Source organism: Myxine glutinosa, chromosome 1, assembly GCF_964187855.1.
Source record: "Myxine glutinosa chromosome 1, kmMyxGlut1.1, whole genome shotgun sequence".
In the NCBI taxonomy this organism is placed as follows: Eukaryota; Metazoa; Chordata; class Myxini; order Myxiniformes; family Myxinidae; genus Myxine; species Myxine glutinosa.
The window spans coordinates 178409838-178431839 of NC_136261.1; the positions used below are offsets into that span (position 1 = coordinate 178409838).

General features: G+C 46.2%; 1 protein-coding gene across 1 annotated transcript in view; it reads right to left on the minus strand.

Annotated features, from left to right (window-relative positions):
* The window catches only part of LOC137431444 (periplakin), a 135082-nt gene that overhangs the window by 61649 nt on the left and 51431 nt on the right, over positions 1-22002 (minus strand). The window contains exons 5-6 of the mRNA XM_068122769.2: positions 21829-21948; positions 19491-19532 (exon numbers count right to left, since the gene is read on the minus strand). Of these exons, the coding sequence (XP_067978870.2) occupies positions 19491-19532; positions 21829-21948 (162 nt within the window). The remainder of the gene's footprint in view (positions 1-19490; positions 19533-21828; positions 21949-22002) is intronic.

The window sequence follows — 22002 nt, forward strand, 5'->3', positions numbered from 1 at the left end:
CAGAACCAACTACTTATAATTTTGGCCTGGTTATCAATATAGACATCATCATTCTCACTATAACTGCCTATTATAGGTCACTGGACCCGTACCACTACACAGGACTGGGTGGATGGGTCACATTTCAGTTTGTGTGAACATTCAGGACAAAGGAAATTACAATAGAGGTACAAGGTAAATCAGATACAAAACAAAAGCAAATTCTACCAATGTAATAATCTGACCACTTCTCGACTCCAATATTACATCATATCTACAGGGTGTGTAAAAAAGATGGGACATGTTTGAAATAGAAACCTCTTTTAATTATAGAAGTTATTTATTCAACTGTAATAACGTTTATAATGCACAGACATTGTAATTTCTTCAGGATACACTAGGTTTTGAAAATGATGTTAGTTAAATGCCCCTTTGGGCGGTTAACACATTCCCCTGTTCTGGTACCCATAACCCTCATCCTTCACAACAAAGAAATGGCCTAAATTTCACTTGTAATATTTTCATTCAGTTTCAGTTTTCAGTTTCAGTGTGTGTGGCCTGTTCCTGTACACTCTGTCTTTCAAATATCCCTACAGGAAATGATCAGAAGATCAGGCATCCATGTGCACTCCTGTAGGTCTCCAAGAAAATATTCCATGAGGCTGCTGTCTAATCAATCAATGATAAATATTTCGGATAGAAACACTGAATCACTATTATACATAATAACAGCACTGTGATATTTTTGGAATAAGCCATACAAATAAAACAACATTATTTCACTCTGTATTGCCTTTGAGGTGGGCCAACAAAATGTAAAAATGCATATGAGGCCTGTACATAAATGTTAGAGGAAGCAATTAGATGCAAGAAGATGATACAAGTGGGATTGAAAGGGGCAACGACATGAAAAAGAGCCGGAAACAAGTCAGTCCATCCATTATTATCATTGCATTCAAGGGACACAAGCACACATTTTAAAATGTCACAATTTAAAAGTACTTCCATAATAACCGTGTGTGTGTGTGTGTGTGTGTGTGTGTGTGTGTGTGTGTGTGTGTGTGTGTGTGTATATGTATATATATATACAGTCACGTGAAAAAGTAAGTACACCCCATGTAAAGTTTTGACTTTTTCAAAATATTTCAACATACAGCTATTTGATCTTCATTTCAACAATATTGATAGATAAATGTGATATAACATAACAAATATCATGAAACATTTACATTTTGTAGTCCATTGTATAATTTAAACAAACATAAATGCAAATTTCGCATGTGGAAAAAGTAAGTACACCCCTACATTTATCACTACTTCAAATACCTAAAATGAGAATCAGGTGCACCAGCTCAGGTGCAAATGATTAGAACATCGTCAGAGAGGATCTTGGAGGAACCTGTCTTATTTAAACCTCAGACATTTCGTTTGGTTTGCTCTTTGTTGTTGAAGTGTCGCCGACTGGGCATCCTCCGTCGTACGAAGTCCTTCCTTGGCACACCTGAGCTCCTCACCACATACAAGGCTTTCATCCGCAGCTCAATGGAATACTGTTCCCCCCTCTGGGCTGGTGCTCCTGCCTCACACCTTGCTCGGCTTCACGCTGTTGAGGCCAAAGCTTTCAGAATCATTGGAATCTCTTGCGATGTAGTCAACTCCGAGGGCCTTTCACTCACTCACCGCAGGCAGGTTGGTGGTCTTTCTGTCTTCTACCGACTCCTCTCCGGCCTTGCTCCCCCAGCTCTCTCTGTGCTCTGTCCCCCCAATATTCCTTCAGGTCGCACAAGATCTGCCTGCAACCCTCTTATGGTTAAACTGCCAAAGTCTAGGCTCTCTGCTCACCTTCACTCTTTCATTCCCCTTTTCTCCCGCCTCTGGAACAAACTCCCCCACTCCCTTCAATCCCACTCCTCCCTCCAGGTCTTTAAAACAGCTGTTCACCACCATCTCTTATCTTCCCCCATTGAAAACCTTGATCTTTTCTACCCCCGGTAATTCACCCCAGAGTCCTTGCAGTGTTCATATGTTTTATTCCTCTCCCACCTCCCCCCAAGTCCTCCCGATGTCCCTGCTCTCAAATGTTGTGTTTGTGTCCTTCCCCCTCTCTCCCCATCTTGTCTGCCGCTCCCCTTGTTTTTTGTGTTTTGTGTGTCGGTTTGTCTTTTTGTGTGATTAATGTTAGCTCTTTCACGAGCCTCGATCTTGTATACAAAAAAAAAAAAAAAAAAAAAAAAGTGTGCGGCATCACCATGCCTAGATCAAAAGAGCTCTCTGAGGCCTTCAGAAAGAAGGTTATAGATGCCTACGAGTCTGGGAAGGGATTTAAAAAGATCTCCAAACAATTTGAAATCAATCATTCGACTGACCGGAAGATCATCTACAAGTGGAGAAGATTCCAAACAACTGCCAACTTGTTCAGGCCAGGCCGCCCCAGCAAGTTCAGCCTGAGAGCAGACCGCAAGATGCTGAAAGAAGTCTCTAAGAACCCCAGAATGTCATCACGGGACCTACAGGTATCTCTTGCCACTGTTGATGTCAAAGTGCACGAGTCTACCATTAGAAAGAGGCTGCACAAATTTGATCTACATGGGAGGTGTGCCAGGAGGAAACCTTTGCTGTCCAGAAAGAACATCAGGGCAAGACTAAAGTTTGCCAATGAACACCAAGGCAAAGACCAGCACTTCTGGAACAATGTGCTATGGATAGATGAGTCAAAGGTAGAGCTATTTGGCCACAGTACCAGAAGACATGTTTGGCGAAAACCAAAGACAGCATTTGACGACAAGAACCTGATACTAACTGTAAAGCATGGTGGTGGAAATATTATGGTTGGGGGCAGCTTTGCTGCATCAGGGCCTGTGCAGCTCACCATCATAGAATCCACTATGAATTCTTCATTGTACCAGAGGGTGCTTGAGGATAATGTGAGGCTATCTGTCAGAAAGTTGAAGCTCAACCGAAGGTGGACCTTGCAACATGACCATGACCCTAAACATACCAGTAAATCCACCAAGTAATGGCTGAAAATAAAGAAATGGAGGGCTCTGGAATGGCCAAGTCAAAGCCCGGATCTAAATCCCATCGAGATGTTGTGGGGGATTTGAAACGAGCTGTGGATGCAAGAAACCCCTCAAACATCGCACAGCTGAAAGAATTCTGCATGGAGGAGTGGGCAAAGATTTCTCCCAGTCGATGTCAGAGACTGGTAGACAGTTATAAGAAATGCCTACTTGAGGTTCTTTCTGCCAAAGGGGGCAATACCACCTATTAGAGCCAAGGGTGTACTTACTTTTTCCACATGCGAAATTTGCATTTATGTTTATTTAAATTATACAATGGACTACAAAATGTAAATGTTTCATGATATTTGTTATATTATATCACCTTTATCTATATAATAATTGCGTACGGACTCGACTTTGTTATCCCTTTTACGCCGCACCCAGTGACCCGATGCCCACGGCACTAATGGATTTACGATCTACGAACCGCGCTCTTTGTTTATCACGTAAAGCCATACTCGAAAAATCTGAATTAGCCGACGTTGGGGCCCAAAAGCATCCGATTAACTGCCGATACGACGCCATCTTACGACGCCATCGTATTGGCGTCTGCTGGGCGAAGGCGAAGCAAGCCGTCCGCTGATTGGACAGGCGAAGGCGAAAGCAAGCCGTCCACTGAGTGGACAATCCAGAGCATGCATTTGTGCTGGTGTCGGCGATCGTTGTTCATATACGCACTCTTCATTCTCATCTTCCTTCCTAACTCTTACTCGGACAAGGAAATCCCCTATGTCATCCATAATGGTACACTCTATCCATACACCACATCCTCCCTTCCGTGGATGTTCCACGGGTTTCGGCTAGTCTATCAATATTGTTGAAATGAAGATGAAATAGCTGTTTTTTGAAATATGTTGAAAAAGTCAAAACTTTACACGGGGTGTACTTACTTTTTCACGTGACTGTATGTATGTATGTATGTATGTATGTATGTATGTATGTATGTATGTATGTATGTATATATATATATATATATATATATATATATATATATATATATATATATATATATATACATATATATATATATTGTTGCGGTTTTGAGAACCCACACTCTTGTAAATATCACATCATTAAAGGGTTAAAGGTAGCACCCTATAGATAGGCCACAAGCAACATGTAGGTCACCATAGGACTTCAGTTATTTCATTAGTATGTGTATAGATGAGTCTGCGTTGTGTCAATTAAATAAGGAGTAGGCCCCATTCCGTCCATTTTGGCAGCCTCCCTCTCCTAGCGACGCCATTAGGCGCGCCCTCCTGTCTGTACCCCACGGCCCTCCCAATTGTTACGCGCCTTGCCAGCAGCCTTCGCTGCCCGTGAGCTCGCTCAACGCCGCCATAAGCCACGAGGTAAAGCCCGAGAAAGGAGGCGGAGCACAAGAATGGAGGTGTGGCCACGTCAACCTACCATCTGGGCGGGGCCGGTAAGCCTTAACCACTATAACCAGCCAACCAGGGCTGAAGTAAGATCGCCTGATAGGCGTGGCTTTTGGGCTGGCGGAGCGATCGCTGGTTGACTTATAAAAGCGCGAACGCAAAGCCCTTTCAGAGGACTTACCAGCGAGGATTTACAGCGAAAGCTTGTATTGAGAAGGACCGGAGAAGAAGAATGCGCCTTGAGAGGACTAATGCGCTAGATTGGTGTGGACAGGACGTATTGGGAAAGCGCACATAACAACGAACTCGTGGGTACACGCGCTTGATCAGAGAGGGCTCATTGGCATTGGGAGTCAAAGCAGGACCTTGGAGAGGGGGCGTTTGGCATGTGTGCAACTATTACGAATGCCGCCAGGACACCCCCCCCCCCCCCCCCCCCGTGATATAATTGTCCGTTCGCATTACACTACACGCAGAGCTGCCTGTCGTGTTTCGTCCGCTGGACCGGAGCCGGACTAGAGCCCGGACGCGCTGGTGACCATCAACCTGTTCCACCCTACCATCTACAATCCCCGTATGAGTGTCTGTATGTGAGACGGGCCCGTTTGTCCAGGGAATAAGATAAGACTGTTTAAGGCTGCCCTGTGTAACTGCTTCTTCCTCTTCCTTGCACATTCCCTTCTTTCGTTTCCTCTTCTCCTTGTACATTTGTAATAAATTGATTTGTTCTTCCTATTTTCTTGGTTTCCTCTCCATCCGATCGCATCAGTCTTTTCTCTCATTGGGTAAGCGTGGCACGATCGCAATCGCTTAGAATCGGGTCTAGTCATTTGTTAACAGCTCGGATCGCGGATTGCTATCCGCTCGGCATATTCCATCATATCAGTGGTTCGAGCGGGAGTTATTCCCTCGTTTCCGGTCGGCGTTAGTAATTAGGTAGTAGTGAACCCCTTGGCCTAACAAACCCTACCTAACGCCGCGCCGGGAAGGACGTTATAACCTCCAGGACTCGCGTCGGCAAGATAAAAGGACAAGGGGATTAACCCCCCACCCCCCTTGATAAGGGGAGAGCCGACGGTCGAGATCCGTAACAATTGGTTCTCAGGAGTGGTGATTTAGAACCTGGGACTAAATTTAGTAGACCAAATTTTGGACACCAATTGTGCATATTGGCCATAACTATTGGTGCCGGGGAGTGGGATTTGGACCCAAACCAAATTTTCTTATCTGTGGACAAAATTTGGTCAAAATTACGAGCGGCGGAAATTTTATTTAACATCTAAATTTGAATCGTGCCATGGATAGCCAAGGTGATCGGATGCCGGTGGGGGTAGATGAAGAGGGGTTAGAGTCAACCCAGGACCCCTGGGAAGAAGTGAGATAATTGGGAGGAATGGAGGAGGAAATTGAAGAAGGTGCGGCAGTGGGGGATGCAGGCGAACAAAATGGCAGCGCCTCGCACGTGGCAGCGAGTGCCGGGCCCACGTGGCCAGGGGAATTCCAATTATTTATGGTGCAAATGATGGGGTATATGGAAAAGATGGCTGACAAATCCAACAGGGAAATGAATAAATTGGGGAACCAAATGGGGGGATTGAAAGACGGGTTAAACAATTTGAAAAATCATATGGGAGACCAAATTGGGGGATTGAGAGATGGGTTAAGTAATTTGGAAAATAGAATGGGGGAGCAATTGGGAAGTCAAATTGGGGGGTTAGAAAGCAAATTAGGGGGATTTGAAAACAAATTAAGGGGCCAGTTGGAGGACGTGAATGGCCAAGCCAGAGAAATAAACGAGGGGTCAACGGGGTTTGAAAACAGAATGGGCCACATAAAAGAACATGGGAAAGACAGAGACCGCAGGTCAAGCGGGAAAGGCACACGGGTTTGCGACGGGGTAGCGCGGCTTAAGGAGCATGGGTTAAGCGAGGCTGAGCAAAGCGCAGATACGTGGACTGGTATAGAAATCGCGACACAGGGGATAGAGAAGCTGACGACCGCTGAATTAGAGAATTTTATTTTATTAACGCCAGCGGTCGTCGAGGAAAAAGAAAATGAATTAATCATAGTGGAAATTGGGATTCAAGAGACGGCGGACTTAGAAGTGCAATCGCGGGAGGAAAAGATGGAGTATGTACAAAGTCTGTGTTCGCATCATGATGCCGTACTTGCTAATCCCAATAAAGATTTGCAGGTGCGTGTGGAGAAAAGGATCCCGAAGGTAGGCCGGGCTGTATATGGCATGAAAAAGTTTGGCGCGAGAGGATTTTTCACGCGCTTGGGATCCCGGCGTCACCCGGGTGCTCGTAGAAGGTCCGTGGTGCGCTGTGTGAAAGTGAATGGCGCGCGTGTGCGGACGGCGCTGGAGCGCGAGTGTATTACAGAGTGCGAGGAAGGATGCACGACATTGTGTGAAAGTGAGGGAGAATGCACAATGGGGTGCATGTGTGAGAGTGAGTGTGATACAGAGAGTGAGATGGATGGAGAGAGTGTGTGAGGATGCACACCGGAGATGGATGAGGAGCGTGTGCGGGGATGCACACCAGAGCGCGTGATTGGGTGTGCGACACGAGATTGCACACCCGTGGGTAGGTGTGCGCTGAGTGGGTGGATGCAAGAGTGCACACCCACGAGTGTTACGGAGTACGTAACGGAGGAGAGTGCGCAAGGGTGTGCATGAGAGAGGTGTGTAATGGAGTGTGTGAGTGTGCCTGGGTGGTGTGCACGAGAGTGCGGTGACAAAATGTGTGGAGTGTATGGGAGGGGCTGGAGCGCCGCGTTTTGCGAGTGAGAAAAGGAACGCGTAGTGAGAGCATGCGATTCGAGCATCGACGCTGACCGGGGCAGCACTTAGGCCGACGTACAGCCGACGCGAGCTCTCGGGGCGTGGTGCGTTTTGTGTGCTGCGGGAGCCGGCAGGGAGCGTTGCCGTGGCACTCTCGCAAAGAGCGCCGTGCACGAATCGGGCCGGGCCCCGCCCTGTATGGTTGGTGCCGCGTCGTAGCGGCGACCGGCACGATTCCGGGGGAGAAAGGCCAGGTCGGACCTTTGCCCCCTGGCGGGCGCGGTGCTCCGACCGGGGGAGGTTGGGTCATCGGGTCGGAGACCGCAAGGTTCCGCGCCGGGATGGACCTTGGAACCTCGGCCCGAGTATGCCTCCTCCCCAGAGTCAAAAATGCCGGACGGACCCAACCAACAGGAGACAGACCATCGCATGCATTGCTCGGTTTTTCGAAGCCGAGCTGTGAAAATGTATTCCCGCACGAGAGGCTCAAGAGTAGTGAACGAATAGAAATAGTGATTGGAATGGTAGTTGTACCATTCAATTTTGGGCAAAGGAGCTATAGATTTATGGGGTTTGGCGGTGAGAACTCGCCGAGGGCGGGTTAGGATAATGGTTAGAGACCTAGAAATGACTTTAGGAGACTTGAGATTTAAGTAGTGACATTGTACAAGTAGTGGGGACGTAGAGAGATTAGGTGGATGATAATGACGAGGGAGTGCTTAGTATAAGGGATGACGGGGAGCACTAGTATTAGAAGGGAGTAGATAGTTAAATGATGCAGTGTGTTTGTGGTGTAGTTTATTAAATGAGGAATTGAATGAGAGTCTTGCTGGTGAGCATGTTGAAATGAGGAATTGGAGGGTGGGAAAATCTGAGCCAATGAGGCAATGGTTTGGAGAAGTGATGTATGATGAGGGTATTGTGGATGAGTGTAATGGTGTTGAGTGAATGACTTGCATAGGATGCAAGTGGAGATTTGGGGTGTATGGAAACAGGTATGTGGAATAAATGGTGTGGAGTGAGTATTGTGGGATGAGTGGAGTGGAGTGCATGGTGCGAGGGAGTGGATGGGGGAAGGATGGACCCCTTCACAAATACCCGGGGAGGGTAGTTTAAAGTTAGGTAGAGGGAGTAGGTAAATTTTGGTTGGATATTGACATCTGTGGCGCAGGTAGTAGAAAGTAGTGTTTTGTTGGGTGCATAAGTGTATGGAATGGCTGGGCGTGTGAGCCTGTTAGTAAGTGTGGTTATTGGGGCACTCCGCCACTGGTAGTCTGTTGGCCAGGTGAGGCCGCAGGTAGGCTCTGGGAGCCAGTTAGTTTTCAGTTCAGTAGTGTTCAGCAGGGCCCGAGGATCCGAGGAGAAGACCCGGGTAGCCCAGTGCAATGGAGGGCATCGAGGGGGTAAGTGCCAGGGAGGGCCTTCCCCAGGTTAGTGTAGGGTGAGGAGCTAGGCAAGCTCGGGTGGCGACGTTCAGTGGCGGAGGTGCACAGGTAAGTAGGACCTGCTAGGAGAGCCACACGACCCAGTCCCGAAATTGTGCGAGGGCACATTATAGAAAAATCGGGGGAGTGAGACCCCAAATTGGTGAGCACCACAGGGATTGTCAATGGGAATTGGTTTTTAGAACGCATAGTGTAATGATGGCCAATGGATTGGCAGGGCAAGACCCCAGGTAGTTTACCAGTGATAGTCAATTAGAAGGACAGATAGGAGGAAAATCTCTTCGCACCATCCACAGCCACTCACCGAGGTGATAGGACTCCACACCAGGTTTTGTGAACGATTTGGAATGTAAGACGCATCATGACGGGATTTGACATTGTGTGTGATTCCATCCCTTCCTCTTGGGAGGGATTGGTAATGAATTTGGTTTAGGGGAGATATGGGGGATGAGACAGTAGGGACGGATTTGTAAATTGTGTAAATACGGGGAAGGGCAAGGGTAGTGTAGATGGACATGGGGGTGACGTACGAGTAGGGACGAGCTTTTCTCAGCTCGCTCTCCCGCGCCCTTCATGTCGCATTGCCTTGTTTTGATGTGTACGCTTGCGCCCTTGCCCCTCGCTAACCTCTGCTTTGTCTTCCTTCCCCACTCATGGACCATGGTATTTTGTGTGAGGGGAGTGTGCAGGTGCCCTGAATTGTGCGGCCGCACTCTGTTGCTGGCACCTTGCTGCCTGCATGCCTGCCTGCACCGGTACACCCTATGGACCACACGTTCTGTGGCCTGGCACCTATGGACCACACATTCTGTGGCTTGGCACGTTTGGACCACACGTTCTGTGGCCTGGCACCTCTGCTGGGACAGACCTTTGCTGCCAGCAGTATCTGGCTTGCGGACCACTGTTTTAAGTGGCATCAATGCCCAGCAGTGCACCACCTGAGTTGGCCCTGCTGGCCATAAATAAAAAAGCGGACGCGGTTTGTGCCCTTTTTATTAATGAATCAAAGAACATCAAGCAAGAAGACAGCCAAGATATGGTTAGGGTTAGGGTTAGGGTTAGGCCCAGCAGAGAAGCACAAGAAGACATCATTTATTATTTTAAAATGTTTGTTTTTGTGCATTTTTGGTGCTTTTCATGCATTTTTTGCTATGGTACATTTATTGTACATATGGGTATGGTGTATCGGTGCCTTGCAAATGGCATTTCCTCTTTTCAAAATCTTTCTGCTTTTTCCCTCAAAAGACAGGTCCTGGGTTGCAGTGTAAATAATTAGGAGTGTATTGTAAATAATGCTCCCCACCGGCTCTATGTGGTTTGAGAACCATTCCGTAATTCGGTTAATTGTGGGCGTGAGTCAGGTAGGTAGGACACAACGCAGCAGGGGGAACATATCTAGTGTTAAAACTGTCGCACTCAGGGTAGTAGGTTAAAAGTAGAGGGTAACCACACCTAAGTGTCACACTAATTGTTAAAAGATAGTCCTGATGTTTCGGCTCGGGCCGAGCCTGGCAAAAGGAGGGGTGCAGTGTTGCGGTTTTGAGAACCCACACTCTTGTAAATATCACATCATTAAAGGGTTAAAGGTAGCACCCCATAAATAGGCCACAAGCAACACTTAGGTCACCATAGGACTTCAGTTATTTCATTAGTATGTGTATAGCTAAGGCCATGTTTCCAATAGTTGAATATGCGTTGTGTCAATCAAATAAGGAGTAGGCCCCATTCCATCCATTTTGGCAGCCTCCCTCTCCAAGCGACGCCATTAGGCGCACCCTCCTGTCTGTACCCCACGGCCCTCCCAATTGTTACGCGCCTTGCCAGCAGCCTTCACTGCCCGTGAGCTCGGTCAACGCCGCCATAAGCCACGAGGTAAATCCCAAGAAAGGAGGCGGAGCACAAGAATGGAGGTGTGGCCACGTCAACCCACCATCAGGGCGGGGCCGGTAAGCCTTAACCAGACAACCAGGGCTGAAGTAAAATCGCCTGATAGGCGTGGCTTTTGGGCTGGCGGAGCGATCGCTGGTTGACTTATAAAAGCGAGAATGCAAAGCCCTTTCAGAGGACTTACCAGCAAGGATTTACAGCGAAAGCTTGTATTGAGAAGGACCGGAGAAGAAGAGCGCGCATTGAGAGGACTAATGCGCGAGATTGGTGTGGACAGGACGTATTGGGAGAGCGCACAAGACAACGAACTTGTGGGTACATGCGCTTGATCAGAGAGGGCTCGTTGGCATTGGGAGTTCAAAGCAGGACCTTTGAGAGGGGGCATTTGGCACGAGTGTGCAACTATTACGAACGCCGCCAGGACACCAGCCTTCCCCCCGTGATATAAATGTCTGTTCGCGTTACAGTACACGCGGAGCTGCCTGCCGGGTTTCGTCCGCTGGACCAGAGCCGGACTGGAGCCTGGACGCCCTGGTGACCATCAACCTGTTCCACCCTACCATCTACAATCCCCGTATGAGTGTCTGTATGTGAGACGGGCCCGTTTGTCCAGGGAATAAGATAAGACTGTTTAAGGCTGCCCTGTGTAACTGCTTCTTCCTCTTCCTTGCACATTCACTTCTTTCGTTTCCTCTTCTCCTTGTACATTTGTAATAAATTGCTTTGTTCTTCCTATTTTCTTGGTTTCCTCTCCATCCGATCGCATCAGTCTTTTTTCTCATTGGGTAAGCGTGGCACGATCGCAACCACTATAATCGGGTCTAGTCCTTGTTAATGGCCCGAATCGCGGCTCGCTTCGCTTGGCGTGTCCACTAACGCTGTGGTTCGGGCGGGAGCTATTTCCTTGCTTCACGGTCGGTGTTAGTAATTAGGTATTAGGACTAAGTCGACCAATAAACCTATTTAATACCGACCGGAAGGAACATATAACATCCAGGGTAGCGTCGGCCAGATCAAAGGACAAGAGGATTAACCCCCCCCCTTGGTAAGGGGAGAGCCGACGTCTGAGATCCGTAACAATATATATGTACATATATATATATATATATATATATATATATATATATATATATATATATATATATATATATATATATATATATATATATATATTGTTGCGGATATGGGATTGGCATCCATTCATATCCGCTTGTAAATATTCCCCTATTTCCTCCATACTTCCCAACTATCCCCAATCCCCCATTCCCTAGTCCCATTTTCTGTAAACAACACTCTGTAGACCAGACCTCCCCCTATTTCCCCCATTAAATGTCGCATCCAGGTCCACCGCATCTCATGTAGACAACTATAGGACATCTTGCTAGTTATTCTTAGTCTATGTCAGTTAAGGACTCGTTTCCATTAATTCTGACTCTTCGTTGCACCAGAATGTGATTGTATGGCACCGTTAGGAAGTTTAGGACCTCCCAATACCTCCCCGCAGCTCTTCCTCACGGTTCAACAACAACAACAACAACAACAACAACAACAACGGCGGCGGCGCGGGGAGTGCGCGTCCTCACTCCGGCTTGGTTGGTAGGGAGTGTTGGGAGCAACACCAGGCCTTGGGGGTAATGTACTGTGGGGGCCCAGCCGGTTCGGCCCCGCGCTGACCCCACAAGGGGCGACGCACGGGGTCCGGCAGGCGGGCAACGACTCGTATACGAGGTGGTCCCACAAGGTCCCACTCGCGCCGTATGACGGCAAGAGTGATCTACGCGCGTACCTGGCGCAGTTTGACTGTGTGTGTAAGGGCAACGGTTGGGGTGAGGACGAAGGTGGAGTACACCTGGTGGCCGCATTGCGCGGCGCGGCGGCGGAGGTGCTGACGGCATTACCACCGGGTGCTCTCACCCTGCCAGCCCTCTGCGACGCCCTAATTAATCGATTCGGCATTGAACAGCAGAGCGAGCTTGTTAAAGCTCAGCTCGCGCTGCGAAAACGCAAGCCCCAGGAAGCCATCGGGGAACTTGCCCACGACATTCGCCGCGCAGTGGGGATCGCACATGCTAGTATGGCAGCGGATTCCCGGGAAAGCCTGGCGCTGGACCATTTTATCCAGGCCCTCCCGGATATTGAGCTCCGGCAACAGCTCGCCATGTGGCGCCCGCAGACTCTGAGCCAGGCGGCTGACGCTGCGGCCCGTTGGGAAGCAGCAAGGCCCCTGGCCCGGGGGAGCGAGCGTCACGCAATGGCGGTCCGCCAGGTGGGACCCCCGATGGAGGGCGGACCCCTCAGGGGGCCTGCCCCCGACGTGAGTCCTGACCTGGCGGGCATGGTCCGGAGGCTGGTGGACCAGCGCCTAGCGGGACCTGGACCATGGCAGGCGGCCCCGGAGGTGGCCCGCGGTGGACCACGAGCGGGTAATCCAATTCGGACCTTCAGGGGGGGAAATTTGGAATTCCGGAGACAAGCACCTTATCAGGTGAGGTGCTATACTTGCAACCGTCTGGGTCACCTGGCGCGGCACTGTCGAGCCACGCACCGGGATGATCCCCGGCGGTTGAGGTCCTTAACTCCGCCCAGGGGGGAGCGGGTTAGCCGACCCCAGACACCCCCCCGCCAGACCCCGAGAAACTAGAAGGCCTTACACCGGCGAGCAGGCGCCCCCGTGGATTGCCTCGGCTTTAGATGCCGAGGCGGGACCCAGTACCTCTGAATAAGGGGGGCTTATTAGTGCCAGAGGACTGGGGGATTGATGAGCGATGGGCCTGGTGGGTAAGGGTGGCATCCCTGCCACCCTTCCCATGAGTGTGGGACAAATGCGCTATAGCTTATGGGGTGTATGGCAGTGAAAACTAGCCCGGGTGGGTTAGGATATTGTGTGTAGGGATCTAGCGAAGATGACATTAGGTAACGTTAAGGTTAGTTAGTGACAAGGATACCTGTAGTGGGGACGCAGGTAGTTTAGTGTGGATGATAATGACGAGGGAGCGCAATAGTTAAAGGGACGACTGGGAAGTGCAAGTTTCAGAGGGGAGTAGTTAGATGAGATGATGCTGTGTGAGAACTGGACAGGTGTGTGGAGCAGTGAGTGTTGTGGATCAGCGCGAATGCGCTTGGGGGAGAGAAGGGTGCAGGCGGCACCAAGTATGAGAGCACAGGTGTGCAAGTACAGGTGTGTGGAATACATGGAGTATTGGAATGAGTGGTGTGGAGAGAGTTGGAGTAAGTGGTACGGAGTGGTGTGCATGGTGCGAAGGTGTGGATGGGGGAAGAGTGGACCCCTTTTCACGAGTACCCGGGGAGGGTAGTTTAAAGAATAGTTAGAAGGTATAGGTAAATTGTGGTTGGATATTGGCATTTGTGGTGCGGTTGCAGAATGGTATTGTGGATGGGTGCATTAGTGTTGTGGAAATGGCTGGGCGTGTAGCCTGTTAGTGTGTGTAGTTGGTTTGGGCACTCCACCACTGTGAGGATGTCGGCCAGGTGAGGCCGCAGGTGGGCTCTGGGAGCCGTTAGTGTCAGTGGGTGCCTGAGGATCCCGGGTGTGGATCGGGCAGCCCGTGCCAGAGAGGGCACTGAGGGGGTGAGAGTGCGAGAGGGCCTTCCCCAGTTAGTTAGGTTAGGGTGAGGAGCAGGTAAGCTCGGGTGGCAACTACAGTGGTGGAGGTGTGCAGGTGGGTAGACCTGCTGGGAGAGCTACACGTCGCAGCCCAGAAATTGTGCGAGGGCACCGGGAGATGAATCGGGGGAGTGAGACCCCAAATTGAGAAGCACCACAGTTTGGTCAATGGGAATTGGTTTTTAGAACCCATAGTGTAAGTTGGCCAATGGATTGGCAGGGAAAGACCCCGGGTAATGTAAAGTTGTTAAAGTCATTTAGGAAATAGTTAGGATTGATGAACCTGTCGCACCATACGCAGCCACTTACCTGAGGTGATGATGATGACTCCACACCTGTGTTCCTTTGTTCTGTGTTGCAGGAAAGGAGAATTGCTGTGTGGATTTGTGAGACGCATCACGACGTGGATGAGACATTGGGGTGATTCCATCTCTCCCTCCTTAGGAGGGACTGATGATGAATTGGTGATGGCAAATTTTGATGAGAGTTGGAAATGGCAAATTTGATTGGTTAGGAGGGAGAGAAGACGAATTTGGTTTATGGGAGGAACGGGGAGGACAGTAGGGACGTTTGTTGAGGTGTAAAGTAGATGTTTATGGGTAGTGTTGTGTTTGGTGGATACAGTAAGGGGTAAGGGAGGGGCAATGTAGGTTACCTGGTTGGGGGGGGGGGGGCGTACGGTAGGAACGTACCTGTCTCACCTGGTTCCCATGTGCCCCCAGTGTGCATTACCTAGCATTGCGTGCACTTTTGCGCCCTTACCACCTTACTCACTTGTTTTATTTTGTCTCCCACCTCCGAGGATCTGGCTTTGGGGCAGAGAGAGAGGAGAGAGAGGTGCTGGCTCCGCAGTTGTGGGCCTGCACTTTCGCTGCTTGCTGCCTGGATCGATACACCATATGGACCGCAATTTTTGTGGCCGCCCACCATGGACCGCAGTTCTTTTGCGGGCAAGCACCACCCGTGGATGGACCTCTGGGTCAACGTGGCACCTATGCCATACAGGTGAACCACTTTTAGTTGGCCCCCCTGACGGCCACAATTTAGAAATGGACGCGGTCGGCGCCTTTCTTTATTTTTAAAGAAGCCAGAAGGCGAAGTGCACTCCAGGAAGGCAAGACCAGCGGCAGAACATCGGCCGGCTGCGACACCACCGGTGACCATGGACACTTGATTGTGCATTTTTATGAACACTTTATTGGTGCACCGGATGGTGCTGACTGTGTGTATGGGGTGGTGCTTTTGGTGCTTGGATGGGGTGCTCTGCACATTATTAAAGGCCGTAGGGCCACAGAGCACTCGTGGGTTGGTGTATCGATGCTGGCATGCGTGCTCTCTCTATGCATAACATCTGCATGTGTTCCTCAAAGAACAGGTCCTGGATCGTAGTGTAAATATCAGTCTTGTGTAAATAATGCTCCCTACCGGCTGTATGTTTAGTTTGAGGATGCTTTCCGCGATTCGGTTATCCTGTGGGTGTGTTTCTGTGAGGAGAAGGGTGCAACGTCGCAGGGGGACATATTTACTCATTTGTGAACATCTGTAAAACTGTCGCACTCAGGGTTGAGTTAATAGTAGAGGGAACTACATCTGAGTGCCACACTAAAGTAAGTAAAAATTTATCGGGTCGGGACGCCCCGAGGTAGAGATGGGTGCAATGTTGCGGATATGAGATTGGCATCCATCCATATCAGTCAAGTGTGTATGGGTATTTGTGTATATATATTGTATGGGTACAACATGGGACGTAGCTTCAGCCCTGCGACGTCCCCCTGCGTCGCATGTCCCCCTGCGACGTTGCACCCTTCTCCTCACAGAAACACACCCACAGGATAACTGAATCGCGGAAAGCATCCTCAAACTAAACATACAGCCGGTAGGGAGCACATTATCATGATATACATGCCTGCTGTTTTTGTAGACTCAGAAGAAGACCTTTGTTGGTCGAAAGCTTGTCGAATTAAAGATCGAAGCCCTGAAGCTACGTCCGCGTCTTATTCAATCTCCCGATTATTTATTCAATGCAAATGAGACGCCCTGCTCGTACTGTGGAGTTTCTACTATTTCTCACAGTTATATATATATATATATATATATATATATATATATATATATATATATATATATATAGTCTCGTGAAAAAGTAGGTACACCCCATGTAAAGTTTTGACTTTTTCAACATATTTCAACACACAGCTATTTGATCTTCATTTCAAAAATATTGATAGATAAAGGTGATATAATATAACAAATATCATGAAACATTTACTTTTTGTCGTCCATTGTATAATTTAAATAAACATAAATGCAAATTTTGCATGTGGAAAAAGTAAGTACACCCTTGGCTCTAATAGGTCGTATTGTCCTCTTTGGCAGAAACAAACTCAAGTCAGCATTTCTTATGACTGTCGACCAGTCTCTGACATCGACTGGGAGAAATTTTTGCCCACTCCTCCATGCAGAATTCTTTCAGCTGTGCGATGTTTGAGGGGTTTCTTGCATGCACAGCTCGTTTCAAATCCCCCCACAACATCTCGATGGGATTTAGATCCGGGCTTTGACTTGGCCATTCCAGAACCCTCCATTTCTTTCTTTTCAGCCATTCCTTGGTGGATTTACTGGTATGTTTAGGGTCATTGTCATGTTGCAAGGTCCACCTTCGGTTGAGCTTCAACTTTCCGACAGATGGCCTCACATTATCCTCAAGCAACCTCTGGTCCAATGAAGAATTCATAGTGGATTATATGATGGTGAGCTGCCCAGGTCCTGATGCAGCAAAGCTGCCCCAAACCATAATATTTCGACCACTATGCTTTACAGTTAGTATCAGGTTCTTGTGGTCAAATGCTGTCTTTGGTTTTCGCCAAACATGTCTTCTGGTACTGTAGCCAAATAGCTTTACCTTTGACTCATCTGTCCAGAACACATTGTTCCAGAAGTGCTGGTCTTTGCCTCGGTGTTCATTGGAAAACTTTAGTCTTGCCCTGATGTTCTTTCTGGACAGCAAAGGTTTCCTCCTGGCACACCTCCCATGTGGATCAAATTTGTGCAGCCTATTTCTAATGGTAGACTAGTGCACTTTGACATCAACAGTGGCAAGGGCTACCTGTCGGTCCCGTGATGACATTCTGGGGTTCTTAGAGACTTCTTTCAGCATCTTGCGGTCTGCTCTCGGGCTGAACTTGCTGGGGCGGCCTGGCCTGAACAAGTTGGCAGTTGCTTGGAATCTTCTTCAATTGTAGATGATCTTCCGGACAGTCGAATGATTGATTTCAAATTGTTTGGAGATCTTTTTAAATCCCTTCCCAGATTCGTAGGCATCTATAACCTTCTTTCTGAAGGCCTCAGAGAGCTCGTTTGATCTCGGCATGGTGACGCCACACACTTCAACAACAAAGAGCAAATCAAACTAAATGTCTGAGGTTTAAATAAGACAGGTTCCTCCAAGATCATCTCTAACGATGTTCTCATCATTTGCACCTGAGCTGGTGCACATGATTCTAATTTTAGGTATTTGAAGTAGTGATTAATGTCGGGGTGTACTTACTTTTTCCACATGCGAAATTTGTATTAATGTATATTTAAATTATACAATGGACTACAAAATGTAAATGTTTCATGATATTTGTTATATTATATCACCTTTATCGATCAATATTGTTGAAATGAAGATCAAATAGCTGTATGTTGAAATATGTTGAAAAAGTCAAAATTTACATGGGGTGTACTTACTTTTTCACATGACTGTATATACATACATACACACATACATATAAAACTGTCACTAAGGATAAATAAAACAGCATTGATGAATATAGATGCTCAAAATAGCCAGATGAAGAGACCCATTGATGGCATTGCATGATTTAAGAAAAAGATCCAGGGCTGGCTGATATAATACATGACAACAGGGCCATCGAGAGGCATAATGGACCTGGGGCAATATCAAGTGTCAGGTCCTCTTCAAAAATTTTGGGAAATAACCAATATAGAGGTTTCCGTATTTTCATCGTCAGAACACACATACCATGTGGGAATTTGGGATGTTATTCACTTATTCCTACATGTGGATTTGTTTCTTGAATCATTTCAACTTGTTGGGGTTTGGACAACACTCCTACGTTCATTTAAATCATTACATCATCACCACGATTATCATTATTCAATGTAAATTGTTCTCACAGTAGTTTATTTACGGAGGATGGTGTTACTGCCCATGGCAATGGCATGCCGGGGAATCACCAACCGTGAGTGACTTGGAGGGAAACACAAAATAAAGCTGCCGTCGGTGTTTTTTCATCACAATCAATCATTATATGAAGCAAAATAATTGAAGCAATAATTATGGCCCCCTATTAGGTCCTAAAAGGTCATTCTAAAGTGTTCCAAATGGTGATTCTGAAGGGTAATAAAGGTAATTATACAGGGTAATTCTGAAGGGTAATTCTAAAAGGTGATTCTAAGGGGTTCCAAAGGATAATTACAATGGGTTTCGTTCATTTCTAGGCTTTTCCATTAAAAATGCCAAACTGAAACGCTTTCTTCCGACACGGGAGCGATTTTTTTACCATTTGATATTTACTGCACAGTGAGGCCATGATGAGAAGGCAGCCAGCTTCATTTCCTTGTTGCATAACAATAATCTGTATTATTCTTCCTTTTGGTTATTTACTCCGATCTCTGCGACTGCTATTGGGTAAGAAATGCTCTGAAATGTTGGCTTAGAAATATCCTTAATTCTTTGGTTTTGTGCGTGAAGGCATCATTTCAAATGCATCAAATCGTGTGTTAGAAGATGATGCAATCCAATACTGCAATACTGCCCTTCTTTCTGCATAAAAGGTAATTGCATAGACATATACCAAATCATCTTGCAGAAAGTGATGGGTTTCTAATGAATCAAATATTCTCAACCTGAAACTCAGGTACCTCAAAGTTCTGCAGAACAGAAGACCAAAACAAGGGTGGACAGATTTTAAAAAGAGCATTGAATTATTTGTTTGTTTGGTTATTTATTTCTGCATATATTCATTTTATTTTCACTATGATATGTAACATGTCATGGGAACAGAGGTGTTCCATAAACAAAAATCAGAATGGCCTTCATTATTTTGATACCAGAAATGGCTGATGTTAAAAAATATATCGAAAAAAAACAAAACAGAGAAGAGATAGAGAAGATAGCACGACAGAGCAGGACTACACATCATCACTGAAAAGGGCAATATAAAATCATTACACCAATGTGTGTCAACCAACGTTAGAGAAAAAAAAAGAAAAAAGACATGCACGAAAGATCATAGGGCAGTAATCCTCTCCAGCTCTTACCACAAGTGCAGCATATTCGCTCTCCACCTCGTCATTTGTATCCTGTACCAAGGCAAAGGGCAGACACACATAATTTTTCATGCCATTTGTTATCTCGTGCTCACTTGTTTTTAGTTGCCATTCATTTATTACATGCAAAAATATGATGCAAATTTTGAATTAAGAACCATTCAATGATTACAACAGCAATCAATAGGCTCGTTGTAAATCGTTACATAACTGAAACAGACCTTAATCAGCACCAGCCGTTAAATTATTTAAAATCAAACTTTAGAAAAATCGGTTAAAAGGATTTTTTTTTTTTAATGTAATTGTTTAATTTTAAATTGGTCGAGGCCAAGCGAAACAAGGTCAATGCCATTTATTCCTGATATGTGAAACACCCCGCAACATGCCTACAGAAAATAGAATTTTTGGAATGTCAGCCACATTTTCCATCTAATCATCATATGACTTGGTGAAACAACTCTCCATGAATAGACATTCTATGTTGAAAGCCTCATGTCAATCGCTCAAGCGGTTGTGGAGAAAACAAATTAAGCAAGTACAGATACATTCAAAGTGCACCGCCCCCATGCCAAATAAATAAATAACATCATCCAGCGAGGCATTGCCGGGGCACCTTCGGCACCCGGCGATACCGCCATGCAGGTCATAGAGACGGTATTGGGAGCGAGAGGTGTACAATAAATTGATTGATTAATGTCATAATTAAAATCAATAAATAATAATCGTAAAATAATTTATTAACCAATTGGCGAATAGCATACCTCACCCACCACCAGTGTTTCATCTGAAGCTGTGACTTTTTGAAAATGAATTAAATTGGTCATTAATTGAAAAAATAAAATAATTAATTGATTAACTGACTAATCAAGAAATAATTGATAGATTAATTGATTAATCAAAAAATTAAAAAATATCCTTTATAGCCACATCACTTGGTCATTGTCATGTCCAAATATCAGCTTCCGAGCTCAAAAGGTGCCTGTGATATTTATTGCCCAGATGAGAAAGGAAATAAATACGTACTTAATTAATCAATAATTAAGTAACTAATCAATCAATTGATTAATAAAAAATACAGTTTTTCCAGAGTACTTGCTCACTATTGTGCCAAAATTTCAGCTTCCTAGCTCAAAGGATGGCTGAGATATCACCGGACAAACAAGAAATAAAACAAATAAGAAATATGTCGTGCATAGCACGATACTTGCGAATTCCCTAAAATAAGTTGTTGGTCTATGTTGACCTCAAAAATACTTGGTGGTTGAATTCAGTGTCCAGATATGCAAATGCTCTTCAAATTTCAAGTCAATCGGACCAAAATTGAGGATTTTAGAAACTTGGCCTATGTTGACCTAAAAATTACTTGGTGGTTGAATTCAGTGTCCAGATATGCAAATGCTCTTCAAATTTCAAGTCAATCAGATGAAAATTGAGGATTTTAGAAATTTGACAATGTTGGTGACCTTTGGACTATGTTGACCTCTTGCCTTTTGACCCCAAAAACAACAGTCTTCTTGCTTTTGACCAACTCTAACACTTGGTGAAGTTTCATGACGTTCGGTTGAAAGTTGTGAACTGTAGGCGACTGACATACAGACAGACAGAACAGACAGAATAACGCACATGACCAACTATTATACTTGAAAAATCTTCCATTTTCGTAAGTAACAAACAAGAAAGAAAGAAACCGGAGTGAAAACTGAGTACTCCCTTTCAGCACGTGTCATCGCCGGGTGCACCTTCAGTGCCCGGCAATGACGCCATGCAGCGCCTGGAGATTGAATATGAAAGGAGTGGTGTACAAAACCGAACAAAGGTGAAAAAATGAGGGCAGAAGAAAAAAAACAGTGAGGGCCTCGGGTGACATTCCACAATATGGTCAAGGATGGTTGTGGATGCCTATTACTGGCTTAATTTGGAATTTTAAAGGAAGCATGAAGAATGAAAGTAAAACATAAAGGTTTGCCAAAAAATGGAATGATTGAAAATAAAATGGAGCAGTGCCCAAATAAAAAAGTGTGTGGAATCTAATTTAATCATTTCATATTTCATCATAATTAATGGATCTCATTCAAGAATGGAAGAGCAAAATGTTTACACAAAGGAAGGAGTAGGGAGCTAAAAAGACTGAGGATATTGTCATGAAAGCAGTGATTTCTCGATATTGTAAAGTACTGCTGAATCGGATTCCAGTCTTTTCATGGAAAGCATCTAGAACATGTTTTTTTTTTTTTACTTAAAACTTCAAAAGTACAGTTACGTATTCAAAAAGTGAAATGACTAATATCCCTTAAAATAACACAGCTACGTGTTCACAGGTCATGGTTACCTTTTCTTTTTCAACTTCATCAGCCAATGCTTGCACGTCGTGCTGGAACATTATGTTGGCGTTGAGTTGCTCCTCTAATCCCACAAGATCCACAGCAAATGGTTGCCGGAACATGCACACCTTATCCACAGAAAGAGTCTCAATGCAATTTTAATATAAACACTTGCGCAAGTA